This window comes from Pan troglodytes, chromosome 8 (genome assembly GCF_028858775.2).
Source record: "Pan troglodytes isolate AG18354 chromosome 8, NHGRI_mPanTro3-v2.0_pri, whole genome shotgun sequence".
In the NCBI taxonomy this organism is placed as follows: Eukaryota; Metazoa; Chordata; class Mammalia; order Primates; family Hominidae; genus Pan; species Pan troglodytes.
In genome coordinates, this window is record NC_072406.2 from 74,473,236 (window position 1) to 74,490,450 (window position 17,215).

A 17,215-nucleotide genomic window follows, 5' to 3' on the forward strand; every position below is an offset into this window, starting at 1 on the left:
TAAGTTTTCTCATCTTCAGAGCAAAGGGAAATAATTTCTACCTCACAGGAGTGTTATGAGAAATAAATGAAATAATCTGTTATATGGGAAATAATCCATAAATTTAGATCCCTTTCTTGCCTCTTACCCAACTTCTAACTTGAGGGCTGCAAGTATTAACTCTTCCTCATAGTGCTCCAGAAAACAGAATTCCTAAAATGTCTGTCCCTAGGATTATTTCCATGAGTTGCAGAAATAATTTTCCTTTTTTGGAAATGTCTCAACTTTCTATGGAATAGCATTCAGTAGACAAAATACTGGTAGTATCTATCAGTAGGCTTTGTTTGATCAGAAACAGACATTATCAACATTCTACGTTTTCAATATAATGATAATATGCTGTTTGACTTATTGTCAGTAAACACAAAGAACTGTTACGATTTCAGTATTTTCCTGTTGATAAAATTCCTCGAGAAATATTAGAACCTCATATATTTTATACACTAGAGCCCTATTACATTACCATACATTGTTTTTATGTCCATGTCATTGGACTGTATTATTGAGATGAGAAAATCCTATGTGTGTGGTTTAAAAAGAAACCTGTCTGGATGATGTCCAAGAAGATGATAACGAATCTGGAGTTAAGGGAAGGCTACAAAGTGAGACTCCTGAATGTTTCAATATTTTAGGATCATCATTATCCTGGAAAAGTTTTTTGTTCCTCAAATGGCTTCTTATCCCTTGGATCAAACACACTGCCTTCAACAGTTAAATCCTAACATTTTGAGAGAATATGGTCTGGTTGTTTTAGTGACCAGAGGGAGCTTCAAAAAGTAGGAGGTAGAGATGCTAGAATCCAAACGTATACTATACAATAGTCAGGCACTGGAAAGAGATTGACAGAAAGAAGCATCAGTGCATTGATGATATACTACCATTCTTTCAAGAACATAAAAAATTTTTGCTACAAACTCTAAGATTACAATTTTAAGATTGCTGTGCACATCCTTTTAGGCTACATAAATACACAACTAAAAAAATCCAAATATCTATTTACTAAGATCAAAGAAATGCTGCCAGAAGGCTTCCATCCACTTCTGAAGATCTTCTCTATTGTCAACTGCAAAAATCTGAGTTATAGCTTGTCCAGGAACAGGATTGATGACAGAGAAATTATGGATTCTTTTCTTGGCATCCTTATCCATTGCCCGGATTCTGGTTTCCTAAAAATTAAGAAAAAAATTGGGGTTTTGCATGAGAAAATTTCTGTAATGATCAAACAAATGTTTTATTGCTTAGCTACCATATTTATACCTGATGTAACCATAATCTTATTGCTGATCATTTGAAATTTAAAACATGTAATTTTGAGAATTTTTTATATTCAAACTCCAATCTAGGTTTTTAAAAAAGAATGCTTTATATAAAATACTGAATAATGTCTTAAATTATGCTATATATAGCACTTATGCTAAATTACATGAGATTAAAACATAACCCCTGTTTTGATCTATCTCAGTTTAAGTGGAAGTTTACTGTCTTTTATATACATCTTAAAATTTCCAATAAAACAAGTACAGCATGTCATAGCTGTAATGTGGATTACATGTTAACCATATTTCAAATTAATAAAACAGAAGAATCAGTAAAGTATGTTTCTTATTCTAATATTCATGCATAATATCTAGTGCTATCAGTTAAAGCAGTAAAACCGTAACTTAGTGTTTACTGTAGCAAAACAGGTTTTCCTCATTAACATTTATTTTGTACGTAACGTTCATTTACAAAGTTCATAGCTAAAGATCCATAAAATAATATAATCTTTATAATGTTTAAATTATTTTTAAAGTGCTAAGTACAACACTACCACAAGGACAATGGTTTCATTCACGCTGACAGTACCTTTTTTCTGAGTGATACTAGAATGCTATTATGATGACACTTATTGATTCTATACTTAGAAGATTCTGAGAAGTCTATTCCCAAGTCACACACAGGCACAGCCATGCCACATGGTAAGCTGGCAACTACATGTGGCTTTGACCAAGGAATATTGGGGGATAAAGTCTGTACTAGAACTATCTATTACACAAAGATAGAGATTTGATGCCTAGATAATGACTCACTTACACTATTCTAGGGCAATGCTGTCCAGTATAAGTACAATGTGAGCCACATATGTAATTGAAAATTTTCTAAAAACCACAATAAGTAAAAAGAAACTCCTGAAATTAATTTAACGATGTATTTCATGTAACTCAGCATATCTGAAATATGTTGAAGGCTTTCATACTAAGCCTTCAAAATCCAGTTTGTATTTTACACTTACAGCACATCTCGATCTGGACCAGCCATATTGTAAGTGTCTAACAGTCACTCCAGGATAGTGGCTACTGCACTGTACATAGTGGTTCAAGAGAATCATGGTTAAGCCTACTGTAATGTGTGACAATAATATTTTGGCTGGTAGTAATAAAGGCTGATTAAGAATAGAAAGAAATTCTTCACTGAGTAAAGTGTGAAGAGAGGCTATACAGTCACACACCAAAACCTACATATACATACAATATGGATATTATGTAGTCATTACAGAAGTAGCAGGGTTAGGAAGAAAAGCTATCCATTCCCTGAAAAATGGATAAATACAGGCAGGTGAACACCATATATACTACACAAGGAATTCCCTTCTGAAGGAATAAATTCTTATTCAAACACCGCAGGGGAAAAATGTATGTTGTATAAAGCAGCAACATAACTTTGAACCTTTAGAGTATCACAAAATATAACAATCATTAACCATCTTAGAGACAGTCTATCCTGTCACAGTAGAAATCTAGGAATGTGAGTGTCTTTAGAGGACTGTAACCTTAATTTTATCATAATAGAGTATAAAATTATAAATTATATATGTTACTTTTGACTATACGCCCAGTATCTTAATTTTATCATAATAGAGTCTTTTTACACTTCTATGTCTTGGTAATAAACTTTGTGAATTAGTTCTTTTAAGTAATTATTTTTATTATGTAACAAATTTTGCCCTAAATGGTATCCTTGGAGCTCAACGATGCACCTAATCATCCACTGTAAATATAAAGCTTATAATCACAAGCAGAGAATGACTTAAGCTCTAGGAAGAATCTTTGATATGCTACTCTTATCAGACTAATTGAAGGTTAAATCATAGTAGGGGAAAAGCCCTCTATTGTGTTACAAAATAAAATAAAATAAAAAGTATTCTTGTTACTGAAATTGTGCTTCCCTCCACCAATTCCATTTTAATAAACATTTCTGACTACTTTTTGTATAAAGGATTAAAGTGGATTCAATCTTTAAATAAGGGAAATTTGATTTTTATAGATGAATTTGGATATTTTTACCAAGGTATCATTTCATATGAAACCACTACATAGAAAATCTGATGAACTCAATCATTTATATCCTTCTAAGAGAATATAATGCAAAAATATATAAATACTACTGTATATACTCCATTAATTCTGGTAGCCATAAATATCACTACATTTTTAAAACATCAGAGGTTTCTGAAAGGTGCAAATGAAATGCAGAATTTGAATTAACTTCTATATGTTATCATCCAAAATAATTTAATGGAAAACTTTTAATCAAAAAAATGCGTGTTGAAGACAAAGTGATTAATACAAGTAAAGTTTCTTAGAGTGTCAGAAAGTTCATGCAAGCTGTTTTTTCACTGTGGAAAAATATCAACAATAGTTCTCACGTCTTCAATTCTCAAAAAAGGAAGTGATTAGAAAACACTAAGGTGAATTTTAGGACTGTTATTTATGGGCTTATGTGTTTATATAAGTGACTCCTCTTAGGGTATGAAAACAAGGAACTTGGTAATTCCTTGCCTCCCCCCCCATATTTCTGCCACCTAAAATATTGCCTAGTACTCAGTAAATGGCTAAAAAACATTTGAAGAATAAACAAATGAAACAGGAAAAGAACAACTCAAATAATGATTAAAAAGTTTTGTATTGATAGACCCAGATCCTAGAAATAATCTCCAATCCAATTCTTTATGAGGAAACATGTTCTGTGAGAATTATTCTATTAAGCCCAGCGTTTCCTGTATTGTTTTTGCTAATCTCAAAACTTCAATTATCTAGGAGGTTTTATAGTCAACTTTTCTTGATTTGTAAATAGATTTGAGATTATTCACTGTGTAATTTTAATCTGTAGCTGGATTTGCTTTTCGTCAGTCTGCAATTTTTCACTCCATGAGATGGTGTTGTTACCTAGAGAATGCCAAGTGAAGTCAATAAAAACATAAACTGGGAAGTCAATTTTGTAATAAAATATAAACTCTAAAGTCACAGGAAAGTTTCATTTAGGTTTTTAAAAATTATTATTTTGAATTAAAACTGTACTTCCTCCTCTTCATTTCCATATATGTGGAAAATTACTAGATCAGGACTAGATTTATAAATTATATATGTTACTTTTGACTATACGACCATAAAAAATGCACCCAGATTATGGTCTCTAAATACTCTTTACTAAAAACATCAGAGCTTTTCAAATAAATGGCTGACTCTCAGCCTGGGCCAGGAAATGTATAAGACGATTCTGGAACATCTTGTCCTATCAGAAATCTAAGATTCCTAGGGTTATGTCAAAAGGATTCAAGAGTCAACTCGAAGGGGCTTCTACTAGTCAAACATTGGACATTGATTAGAACATTGATTAGAATAGCAATGGCAATGGACAGACACATGACATGTATTTAAATCCAAAAATTCATAACGATATTTAAAAACGAACTCATTGGTCACCTGTGAAAGATGGTAGGAAACTATCTCATTGTTTTGGTAACTGACATATAAATGGGAAAAAACAAACAAGCAAACAAACAAACAAAAAAACAAAAAAAACCCCAAGCACTTTTCCTGTCTTCCCTATAAGAATTGTACTTCAGGGTAATCAAATAGCTGATGAAGTAGAGGCATTCCAGCTATAAGGAATGTATAAATACTACCAGTTTGTAATCCTTAATGAAATAAAGGATCTAAAACAATGCTCATCAGTGGTTGTTAAGATGAGTGGAAGACCTAGATATATGATATGCTTCTTGATGAAAGTATATGACCCTTCCTAAAATGTATTCTTACTAACCAACCAACAAATCTGAATATGATCCAAAAATATAAGAAAAAAGGCAGGCTGGGTGCGGTGGCTCATGCCAGTAATCCCAGCACTTTGGGAGGCAGAGGCAGGTGGATCACTTGAGGTCGGGAGTTCGAGACCAGCCTGACCAACGCGGAGAAACCCCATCTCTACTAAAAATACAAAATTAGCTGGGTGTGGTGGCGCATGCCTGTAATCCCAGCTACCCGGGAGGCTGAGGCAGGAGAATCGCTTTAACTTGGGAAGCAGAGGTTGCAATAAGCCGAGATTGCTCCACTGCTCTCCAGCCTGGGCAACATGAGTGAAACTCCATCTCAAAAAAAAAGAAGAAGAAAAGAAAAATGGCAACCCAGGTATGCAACTAGAAAAATCCAGACTATGGAAAAACCCTGCAGGATAAAAGATCAATTTCTTCAGCAAATAAATTGTCTATGGTGTGTGTGTGTGTGTGTGTGTGTGTTTGAAGTGGGGAGTTAGAGGTGTGAGTGAACATAAGCCAACATATTCATTATTATTATTATTATTGTTAAACTTTTAAGTTCAGGGGTACAAGTGCAGGTTTGTTACATAGGTAAACTTGTGTCATGGGGGTCTACTGTAAAGATTATTTAATCACCCAGGTATTAAGCCTAGTAACTATTAGTTATTTTTCCTGATCTCCCTCTTCCCACCCTCCACACTCTCCGATAGGCCTCAGAGTGTGTTGTTACCCTCTATATGTCCATGTGTTCTCATCATTTAGCTCTCACTTATAAGTGAGAAAATGTGGTATTTGGTTTTCTGTTCCTGTGTTAGTTTGCTAAGGATAATGGCCTCCAGCTCCATCTATGTCCTTGCAAAGGACATGATCTAGTTCATTTTTATGGCTGCAGAGCATTCCATGGTGTATGTGTACCACATTTTCTTGATCCAGCCCACCACTGATGGGCATTTAGGTTGATTCCATGTCTTTGCTACTGTGAATGGTGCTGCAATGAAAATATGTGTGCATGTGTCTTTATAATAGAATGATTTATATTCTTTTGGGTATATACCCAGTAATGGGATTGCTGGGTCGAATGGTATCTGTCTTTAGGTCTTTGAGGAATCAACACACTGTCTTTCACAATGGCTGAACTAATTTACACCCCCACCAACAATGTATGAGCATTCCTTTTTCTAAAGAGACTTAAAAGACCTAATCAACCAACCATAATATGTGGCCCTTATTTGGATCCTAACTCAAAAACTGACAAAAATTGAGACTAGGGATCTTAAAGACTGCCTGGATTTTTAACGATATATTAACTACATATAATTATATCTACATATGACAACTTATATATAAAACCATAAATTTTCTTAAGTGTGACAACTGGAATATTTACAAGTAAAATGATATGGTCTCTAGGATTTGCTTCAAAATATATCTAATGTGGGGGCAATGTGTGAGAGTACAAATGGGTTCATTTATACTATTCTATGTATAAATTACCTTGAATTTTTTTCCAAAGAAAATAATTAAAAAATAAAATACAAACACAAAAACCAAAGTCAGTCTATTATTAATGCCTCTTTCTTGGCTGTAATGCAGATATCTCACATCTTCCTTACAAACATGCTGTAAAGATAAATGAGTTATTTGAAAAGTGCTTCATCTGAAGTCCCGTTAATCAGCAATGAAGACAAAATGTTGGTGCTAAAAACAAGCTTTAGACTTTATATATACTCTAATGACAAAAAAGGATATCTTCATGTATACGACAAGGAATGTTTGAAATATGTAATGCATAGCTGTAAGTTAAACCAACCATGAGGTATGATTAGTATCAGTTTAATATAATTATTTTAAATTTATATTAATTAAATCAGATGTAAACTCCTACAGGAAAATGTTTGAAAAATTATTTTTGCTATATTTACTTTTAAAAATCTGAATAGTTGATATGATTAGATATTAAGGAAACTAATATAATTGGATTAAAATCCCATGTGCTTCATAATAATTTTGCTTTCTAGGTTCTATGATCAATATAATAGTTAAAAGTATTTTCAAAACAATTTATCCAAAGTCTACTACACTAAATAGTGTTATTGACTTGTTTAGTACAGATTTTATTAAAATGAATGATGTATATAATATTTAAAACAAGAAAAGGCTTGATCTCAAAGACTCGCACTTTTTTTTAACCATCACACCCCTCACCATATTGACAATGGATAAAGCTTTAGTTAACAAAATGCTTTCTATAATGTGTAGGAAATTCAGTTAAGTACCTGTTATTGAGAATGTCTTGCTCAAGAACATTCTTGTGAAGTTTTCTGAATTTGAAGCAATCACTTTGAAGTAAATCACCCTTTCAAATTTGGATTGACAATGGGAGGGGAATAGCTTTTAGGCTTTTCTTCCCTTAATGTGACTATTTCCACAGACGGCTCCCTATGAAAATTAATGAACTAACTTAGCCTTACAAGAAATGCCATTTAGAAGGACAAGAATTATAGCTTGAGAACAGATCCTGTGATCTAAATAACAGAACTATTATTTATATGCCTTAGCAACTGTGAAATTTATGTTTTCAAATAATTTTTAAGTAGCATTAAGGAAAATTATTTTCATGAGAAAAGAAGAAAGACAATCAAAAGACAAAAAACTCTGATTTGTATTTAATGTTTAACATTATTAAGCTTAAATATCTTAGAGACCATTAGAAATATACTAAAAACTAAAAGAGAAACACTATTCTTTTTTCTTGAGATGGAGTCTCACTCTGTCACCCAGGCTGGAGTGCAGTGGCACAATCTTGGCTCACTGCAACCTCCATCTCCCAAGTTCAAGCAATTATCCTGCCTTAGCCTCCCGAGTAACTGGGACTACAGGCGTGTGCCACCATGCCTGGCTAATTTTTTGTGTTTTTAGTAGAGATGAGGTTTCACCCTGTTATCCAGGATGGTCTTGATCTCCTGATCTCCTGATCTGCCCGAGCTGACCTCCCAAAGTGCTGGGATTACAGGCGTGAGCTACCGCACCTAGCCGAGAAACACTATTAAAAGTTTTACTTGATCCTTACCTGCTGTATCAGAAAATACCAAACTGGTTTTTATCCTTTGTTTATTTAAGAATACATTGTTCGAGACCACCCTGGGCAACATGGTGAAACTCCATCTCTACTTAAAAAAATATATATATATGGGGTAATTAAAACTTTTAGGTAAATAATAGTTATGGCCAGTAGCTAGCTGTTTTGTAGGCACTACCAACAGGGCACAGCGAAAACTTCAAAAATTAGCCGGGCATGGTGGTAGGTGCCTATAATCCCAGCTACTCAGGAGGCTGAGGCAGGAGAATAGCTGGAACCTGGGAGGTGGAGGTTGCAGTGAGCCAAGATGGCACCACTGCAATCCAGCCTGGGCAACAGAGTAAGACTCCGTCTCAAAAATAAATAAATAAATAAATAAATAAATAGGAAAAAAAAAAAGAATATACTAAGAAACTGGGTATGGTGGCTCATACTTGCAATCCCAGCACTTTGGGAGGCTGAGGCAGGCAGAATTGCTTGAGCCCAGGAGTTTGAGACCAGCCTGGGTAACATGGTGAAACCCTGTCTCTACAAAAAATACAAAAATTAGCCAGGTGTGGTGGCATGTACCTGTAGTCCCAGCTACTAGGGAGGTTAAGGTGGGAGGATCCCTTGTGTCTGGGAGGTGGAGGCTGCAGTGAGCTGTGATGGCACCATTGCACTCCAGCCTGAGAGACAGGGCCAGACCCTGTCTCAAACAAACAAACAAACAAAAAACCAAAAAGAAAACGCTAATAGCATGTCTCCCTTACAAATCTGCAAGGTAAGAAAAACAATCAAAATATCTACGTTACATTTAAAAACCAAGTAATTTAAAACACTGAATAGATAAAAACCTATGAATTTATCACTATATGAGACAGTGAAGGTAGGGCAGGGAGGAAGATAACACTCATCTGCTACCCCTGGAGGGAGTAATATCAACTCCAATATATATTACCAATACCAATGCTATACCAATACATGACACCAACTTCTTACCCTGAAAATTGGCAATTAAGATACCAAATATTTATCCTGCCTTTTCACAAGAGACTGTAATTCATCCCTAGTTGATAAGAAAAACTTCTTTACAAAAAGAATGCCAAAAGGAAGGACATATGTAGAAGGAAAGTAGTATGAGAAAATCACCCAGAATCTCCCGTGTAATAACTGATTTAGGCAAAGACAATCACAGGTGGCTAAAACCATTATGTGAAAGATTGTTAGAAAACAAACACAGTCACACAGTGCCAAAGTGTCTCCTCACTGACTACTTGCTAATAGTAAAGAGGGAAGATTATGTTGGAGAGAGGGCATCACCAGTAGTGGCGACAACCTGACATCATGAGCCTCCTAACGGGAGGCTCTATAAAGTACTTGTCTGATCGACCATAAAATATTCTAATAAAAATATTTTACATAAATACAATCAAGCCTCTAGACCTCATTTACAAATTAGAAGAACTGTCGAGGATGCATAATCCCTGAATAATCCTGGACTGAAGACCTGAGCTAAAAGGCCATTTTGGGAAAACGGGGAAATCTGAATATGGACTGAATACTAGGTGACATAAGAAAGTTATTTTTAATTTTCTTAGCTGTGATAACGGTATTATGATTATGTATATATATGAAAGGTCCCTATTTTTATTAATAGGAGTTACATGTTGAAGTATTCAGGAATGAAGTATCATGATATCAAAGTCTTATGTTCAAATGGGTCATCAAAAATATAGATTTAATCAAAGAGATAATGTAAATATGACAAATTGTTAACTGCTGAGTCTAGGTGGTATGCATATGGGCCATCAGTATGGTTTTTTTTTTTTCAACTTTTCTGTACATTTGAATCATTTTGTAAGTTAAGAAAAAACAAAAATTACTTTAAAAGGAAAAATAATTATATAACAGTCATGTTTTAGGAAGTAACAAATATATTTCTTGACTGGGATAGTGCTTGATTTTTTCAATAAGGAGATCAGTGAATTCACTATTAAGAGGGAAGTTTTCAGGTGAATGGAAAAATTCAAAAGAAGCCTGAGGTAGAAGTAAGAACCACAAAGAGAAAAAGGCTTCTAAAGAGAAAAACACAGGAAACCAACACTGGAGAAAATTAAGATGGCAATATTGCAAAGAAGGAAAACAGAATACTTTGTCATCAGTTTCATCTTTGAGATTAACAATTAAATTATATTTATTTATATTCTATAATAATAATAAATATATCTTTGCAACCTTAACTCTTATTTTATGTCTAATTTTAAAATGCTCTTTTGTACTTTAGACAGAAGTTATGTACAACGGAAGAGATAATTAAGTCACCAGTCCTCAAGGTCAAATGTAGCTCACATTGTCTCCAAGTATAAGGCTAAATCTATACAAATTACTAAATTAATAATTTTCTGTGATATGTAACGGCCAATTGTGGAAGAAACACTGGAATTTGTAAGTCTGCTGACTTCAGTCATCTTACAATGCCACTGATTGACTACAAAATCTCATTAGTCACCTGGCCATCAGCCTTTATTACCACAAGGAAAAGTAAATCAATTAAAATAGGTCAATTCAGTCAGGCCATATAAACATTGTCACCACTTTTCTGGAATTAGATCCTTGTCATCAGACTGAAAATACAGACACACTGACTACAATAACACAGTTTTATTATAAATGTTCTCTTAAATTTAAATCGTAGAGTTTCGACACACATGCCTAAGCCATCGCCTATAAGTCTACTGTGGTTTCATGCTCAGAACCTCATTTTATAGCTACTTTTTAACTTTCAAAATTGATTTACAGTGATATGAAGAGAGGAAAAAGTCTAATTTTGCCTTCCAAATCTGGTCTAGCAGTATGCCTATGAGGAAATAGCAAAAACAGTCCATGAATTTTTATCTATTTTTTCCTACTCATTAGGAGAAGGGTGAGCCATATAATTTTCCTTACTAGTTTGGAAAGTTCTATCTGATCTCTGAGACTATTTCTTCACTTGTAAAAGAAATAATATACCTGTAAAACAGGGCTGCCATCCCTGCTTTGCCTACCTTAAAGGACTGAGATAAGGTGAATTGAATTCCTTCAAGACTGTCTTCAAATAAAACTAATGACTTCAAAAATATCATTTGTTTAGATTACATTTTAATTTATTTTATGACTGAATATTCTATGGTATAAAATATAAGAAAAAAATTAGTAGGATTTCATTTTTACTCCTCAGCTATTTAGTAAAAGCCAAAGTAGACATAATCATATACACAGAACTTTTACCAAAATTATTTAAGCTGAATCTAGTGAAATAATTAGTTACATATAGATTTGGAGAGATTCTAAGAAGAAAACTGGCCTGGACTTTTAAAAAATGTCAATGTAATGAAAGGCATAAATAAATAAAGGCAGGAGGTGAAGGGCACAATTTAGATGAAAGGAATCAAAGGAAATGCTGACCAGATGCAGTATAGGATCCTTGATGAGGTCCTGGATCAGACACTAAATAAAAATTAGAAAGGATATTTTGGGGACAATTAGAGCAATTTCTTCTGTATATTAGATAATACTGTATCAACAATAAACTTTTTGAGCATGACAATAATATTATGGTTACGAAAAAGTGTCCTTGGTTTTAGGAGAAATATGCTAACATATTCAGAGAAGAAATGTTACGTTGTTTGCAACTGATTTTAAAATGGTTCAGAAAAAAATTTTAACTAGAGAGAAAGCAAATGTGGCAAAATGTTAACAACAGCTGAAAAGTCTAGATGAATGGTATACAGGTGTTCATTATTCTGTTTCAATTTTTCCATCTGAAATTTTCAAAAGACTAAAGTATGAAAAAGCGACAGGAAATACAACACTGCATAAACCAAACAAAATAAAAAATTGGCAAGTAATGAAAAACGCATGTCAATTTTTCATTAATAAAATTATACATTTCAAAAACCTAATTTTCTAAGCCAAAATAGATTCATTATAATACTGATGTATTATGTCCTTGATTTGTCAAAACAAAACAGTTTAAACAAAACAGTTAAATTAGGTGAATTTATATAATAAAAGGTCTCACTAAAAGACTTTCTGTAAGTAAAAAGCAGTGTAATTTCTAAAAGCGGAATAGAAACAGACAAAAATGTTATTATTGGAAAAGATCATGAAACTAAACTCAAGTCTTTATAGATTAGTAGACTGGTACCCACGGGTTTTCAGGAATACAACTATTATATAAAAGGACATACAACTTTACATTTTTCTTTAAAGGATAATTTCAAAGACAAGGAGAACAAATGTGATGGTTCATGTTTTATCACACACGTCAACTACACCAAAGACAAGCAAAGTAGAACAACTAGAAACAATTAGGGGCAGCCCACAGGCAAAAACCATGATATTTTGGTCTAGAAATGCAATTATTTTAGAGTAGGAATGGTCTAAAAAATGAGGAAAGAAAAATCCTCTAATCAACACTAGACTTGAATAACAGACAAAGCTAAATTTAAGACCGTGAGGTAGAAGAAACTAAGTTTGCCTTATATTGAAGTTTTCCTATAGGATTCTAGATGAAAAAATTGTAGCTAGATTTCAATAGTCTCCTTTGTAACAAACCAGTATATATATACTTGACAAATTTTCTAGGTAGTGTGGTACTACTTTTTCAATGCAGTATAAGCACTCAACTATTCTAAATGGACTGTCAGGCTTTTCTGTTCTGTCAGAAGATTGGACAATTGCCTATCAATCCCATAAGAAATCAGAAAGTATAGTCAAGAATGTCTTTTTATGGCTTCATTTGAATGCTAACTAGAAACAGCATCACTATAATAACATGAGCTAACAATTTATGTTTAATCTCTTAAGTAAATTCATAAAAAATTTAAATATACTGCTAATGTGGAGTTACATTCTCTGCCTTAAAACCTATTTACTGGTATAGATGTCCATTACTATGTTTTCTTAGGACATATACATTTTCTTATAACAGATAAGCTCTAATAGAAAAACAGAAATAGATTAAATCATATTTATGAAGTAACCTGTTTTTACCAGTACTTCTCTTTTATTTATAAGACAACAACAATGTAAACTGCACAGACAAAAACAAACTTCCTAAGATGTATATTTTTTTCTCAAAATAGCATATCCTTTACCTTGTTAATGGGTACTACCAAAGCTGGTTCCACTTTAGCTTCAATTTCCTCTGGACTGTAAAAACAATAGAGTTTACCTCCTCGCAAAACACAATACAACCTTCTCCAACTAATCAGACCTTCTACCATTTGCTGAAAAAAAAAAAAAAATCAAGAGACTATCAATTTTAAGTTATTATCACTTTAAATTCATCCAAATACTTATCAAGGTTAAATTAGCTATTTAGAATTTTTAAAATGTGATGGAATTATCCATTAATTTGATATACAAAAGGTTAATTGCCCCAAATCCAAGAGTATGTTAATATCAGAGAAGAAAAGTTTGGAATTCTTAAAGGCATTAAGTGAAATGGAGGCAACGATTACCACCTAACTTTTACACACATAAAACCATAGATCAATGGTGTTTTAGAAAAGCTAGTCGATTAAAAATTAGTGCTTAGAATTCTGTAGCAATTCATCAAATGACTCAGGAAAATTATAAAAACAATTCTGTATGTTCAAAATATTATTTTCCCTTACTGTTCTCAGAGCATCGGAAAATGTCAACTACCCTTTAAGAATGCAAATTTTCTTTCCTCCTAATGGAATCTTTTAGAAAAAGCTATTGATTCATTGAAGTTCACAATTAATTATTTACTGAATATAAATAACTATGGTTATAAATAAATCAGCAGTAGGTGGCACAGAGGCAGGCAGCTTTGGAAGCTCAGAGTCCTAAACCGTGCCAAACGCTGTCTGCCAGAAAGACCTTTATGTGAAAGGTGTTGAGCAGCCCTCATCAGTTTCCACAAGGAGCCCTCTGTTGCTGATTATCCTGTTGCTGCTATTAATGAAGCAGAGGAGCATGGAGAGGTAGCGCCTTAGCCATCAACATTGCAGTACATACCTCCCTACCTTGTCATTCTTTTCACCCCGCACCCCCTACAGTTTATATCTGATAACATTTAGAAAACTGACATTTAAAAAAAGACTTAAAAAATACTTCTCAATATCAGAAGGTGAAACAACTGCCTGTATATTAAGATTTAAAGTAGAGCTACAATTGTTGTAGGATATTTAAAGTCCTCTAACCTGCTGATTAAGAAATCCTGCAAATGCATCCTCAGCCATACAAGCTGGCTGGGCAACTAGTCGGCAGCACATGTTGCCATACAGGGGAAGCCAAAATGAAGACTCCTCTATTTAAAGGAGAAAGAAAAAAAAATCAAGTTATAAATATAAGTTTATTTAAGGTCATCATACATTTTGATTTTTCTCTTTTTACAATTTTGTTTTGCTTTGTACAGAACATATTTTAGAATTAGTTTCATGTAAAGATTCATCCTACCCAAATACCAGTGCCATATTTAGTGAGAAAATCAAATATGAGAATAGAAAGGACAGGATAATATTAAACTGACAGTTTATAGCATGCTATTTCCTGAATAAAAATGAACTGTTTAGTCTCTTGTTTGATTTTAATTATCCAATGAAAGTTGTTCAGAGAATATAAGTGATCTCATTTAATATAAAAACATTCTAATAAAGTAATTTATGTTTGTCAAATTCTACTTTTTGCTCTGATTTTCATTATAATAATTAGAAAAGTGATCCTCTGAATAAAACATTATTTCACTTTGCGAGGCCGAGGCAGGCGGATCACTTGAGGTCAGGAGTTTGAGATCAGCCTGGCCAATATGGTGAAACCCTGTCTCTACTAAAAATACAAAAATTAGCTGGGCATGGTGGTGCATGCTTGTAGTCCCAGCTGCTTGGGAGGCTGAGGCAGAAGAATCGCTTGAGCCCAGGAGACGGAGGTTGCAGTGAACTCAGACTGCACCACTGCACTTCAGCCTGGGCAACAGAGCTAGACTCCATCTCAAAAACAAAGCAAAACAAAAACAAAAACAAAAAACATTATTTCAGAGAACTTAAGATAACTTCATCAACATTTTTGGCCCTTCCTCCTCCCCTTCTCTTGCTGAACAATTCAGTCATAAGCCATTAGATAGAGCCCCCAACATGAATATCTGTGCCAGGACTGGAGAAGAAGCTGTGGTGTGCTAGAAATGGATGATGGAGACAGGCAGAATGAGAATGGTGAGTAGCAGGGGCTGCCTGCAGGAGGTATCAGCACCTGAAGGGCCTGAGAGGGTGATGACACTGGGGCGCAGCCTAGATTTGGGACTCTGTCTTGAGCAAGCAGGGTAAAAGAGGTATGCCTGGGAAGAGGAGCCTGACATTGAACATTAGAGCCCAATGAATGAAGAAGTAGCCCAGATTGAAGGAAAATTAAAAAGCATGATAATTAAATGAAATGTATGATTCTGCACTGTATCGCTCTGCCATAAAGAGCATTATTGTGACCATGGGCAACATCTTGAATGGACTCTGAGGATTATATGGTGGTAATGTATTAGTATTCATTTCTTGACTTCAAGAGTGATGATGATGTAGCTGAATGTCCTGATAGTAGGAAATATGTATTAATACATTTTGGGGTACAGACTATCACGTAAGCAACTTGCTGTCATAATTTTTTTGAGAAAAAAAAGATCTTGACATTTAAGCTGAGTGTGGTGGTGTCTGCCTGTAGTCCCAGCTACTCCAGAGGCCAAGGTGGGAGGAGTGCTTGCACCCAGGAGTTTGAGGCCAGACTAGGTAATATACCGATACCCATCTCTAATTAAAAAAAAAAAATCTTGACATTCAACTTGTAACTTTTCTGTAAGTTTGACATTGTTTAAAAAAGTTACTTCAAAAAACATTAAGATAGTCCTTTAATGAAGATACCTACCTGTGTACTACCTATCTATATGGAGGAAAGCATTAAATAATTTATTCTAGACATCAGAGTATAAATAAAAACCAAACATATGGCCCTTAGTTCACACTGGATCACATAAAAATGATTTTTAAAGTTTTGGCTGTGCCCTGTTGGTAGTGCCTACAAAATCGCTAGCTACTGGCCGTAACTATTATTCACCAAAAAGTTTTAATTACCCCAGAATTTTTTTTTGTAAAAATAGTTAATATATACATGCAAGGCAGCGAAGGTTTGTAGTAAAACCAAAAAGTTTTAAATTTACCTATCCAAGATTCTACTATAGAATAGTACACAACAATGTTCTGAGACTATTCAAATCTTTTTCATTAATACATTTTAAAGCTTCTATATTTTAGAAATAAGGGGCTTAATCTGGGAAAAATAAATGCACGAGCATAATACATACAATTCCAAAATGCAAACACAAATAAACAAAAGTTATCTTTCCTAAAACAGGCAGCAAATGAAATGAAAATTCTGTAAAAGCATGTATTTCAGTAATACATCTGAAATCAACTTTGTGATTTGTAAATTTAGAAGTTTGAAAGCAAATTTCTTTATATAGGCAATCTCAGATTTGTGAATAGCTTATGTTCTAAAAATCTGTAAGTTAGTTGAAAAGTACATCATAAAAAGTAAGAAACACGAAGGATACAATGAAAAAGACTAACATAGGTTTAACAGGCATGCAAAAAGCACAAAAGCTACACAACAGCAGAGGCAGTTTCAAACAGGTAGGAGAGATTTTGTCCAAACTGATGAAACATATCAACAATGTAAAGAAGCTCAAGAAACCCCAAGCAGCATAAATAAACTCTACACCTAATTATACCATGGTAAAATTTTAGAAAACCAAAGGCAAAAAGAAATAAAAAGATTACACTCATAGTGGTGACATACTGGCAAATGATTTACAACATTTATAGTAAAATAATAAAAGCCAAAAATGTTGGAATTATATGTTCAATATTCAACAAGAAAAAATTAATACTGCAGAATTAAGAAATATCTTCAATAATGAGGCAAAATAAAGCCATCTTCAGATAAACAAAAAGAACAAGAAGTCTGATATCAGCATAACTCACTAAAAGAAA

General features: G+C 33.7%; 1 protein-coding gene across 2 annotated transcripts in view; it reads right to left on the reverse strand.

Moving 5' to 3' along the window:
• The window catches only part of RTKN2 (rhotekin 2), a 75,578-nt gene that overhangs the window by 10,586 nt on the left and 47,777 nt on the right, over positions 1 to 17,215 (reverse strand). For both annotated transcript variants that reach the window (XM_009458530.5, XM_063781830.1), the window contains 3 exons: positions 14,387 to 14,493; positions 13,313 to 13,444; positions 1,040 to 1,205 (listed from right to left, as the gene is read on the reverse strand). In XM_009458530.5, coding sequence (XP_009456805.1) covers positions 1,040 to 1,205; positions 13,313 to 13,444; positions 14,387 to 14,493 — 405 coding nt within the window. The remainder of the gene's footprint in view (positions 1 to 1,039; positions 1,206 to 13,312; positions 13,445 to 14,386; positions 14,494 to 17,215) is intronic.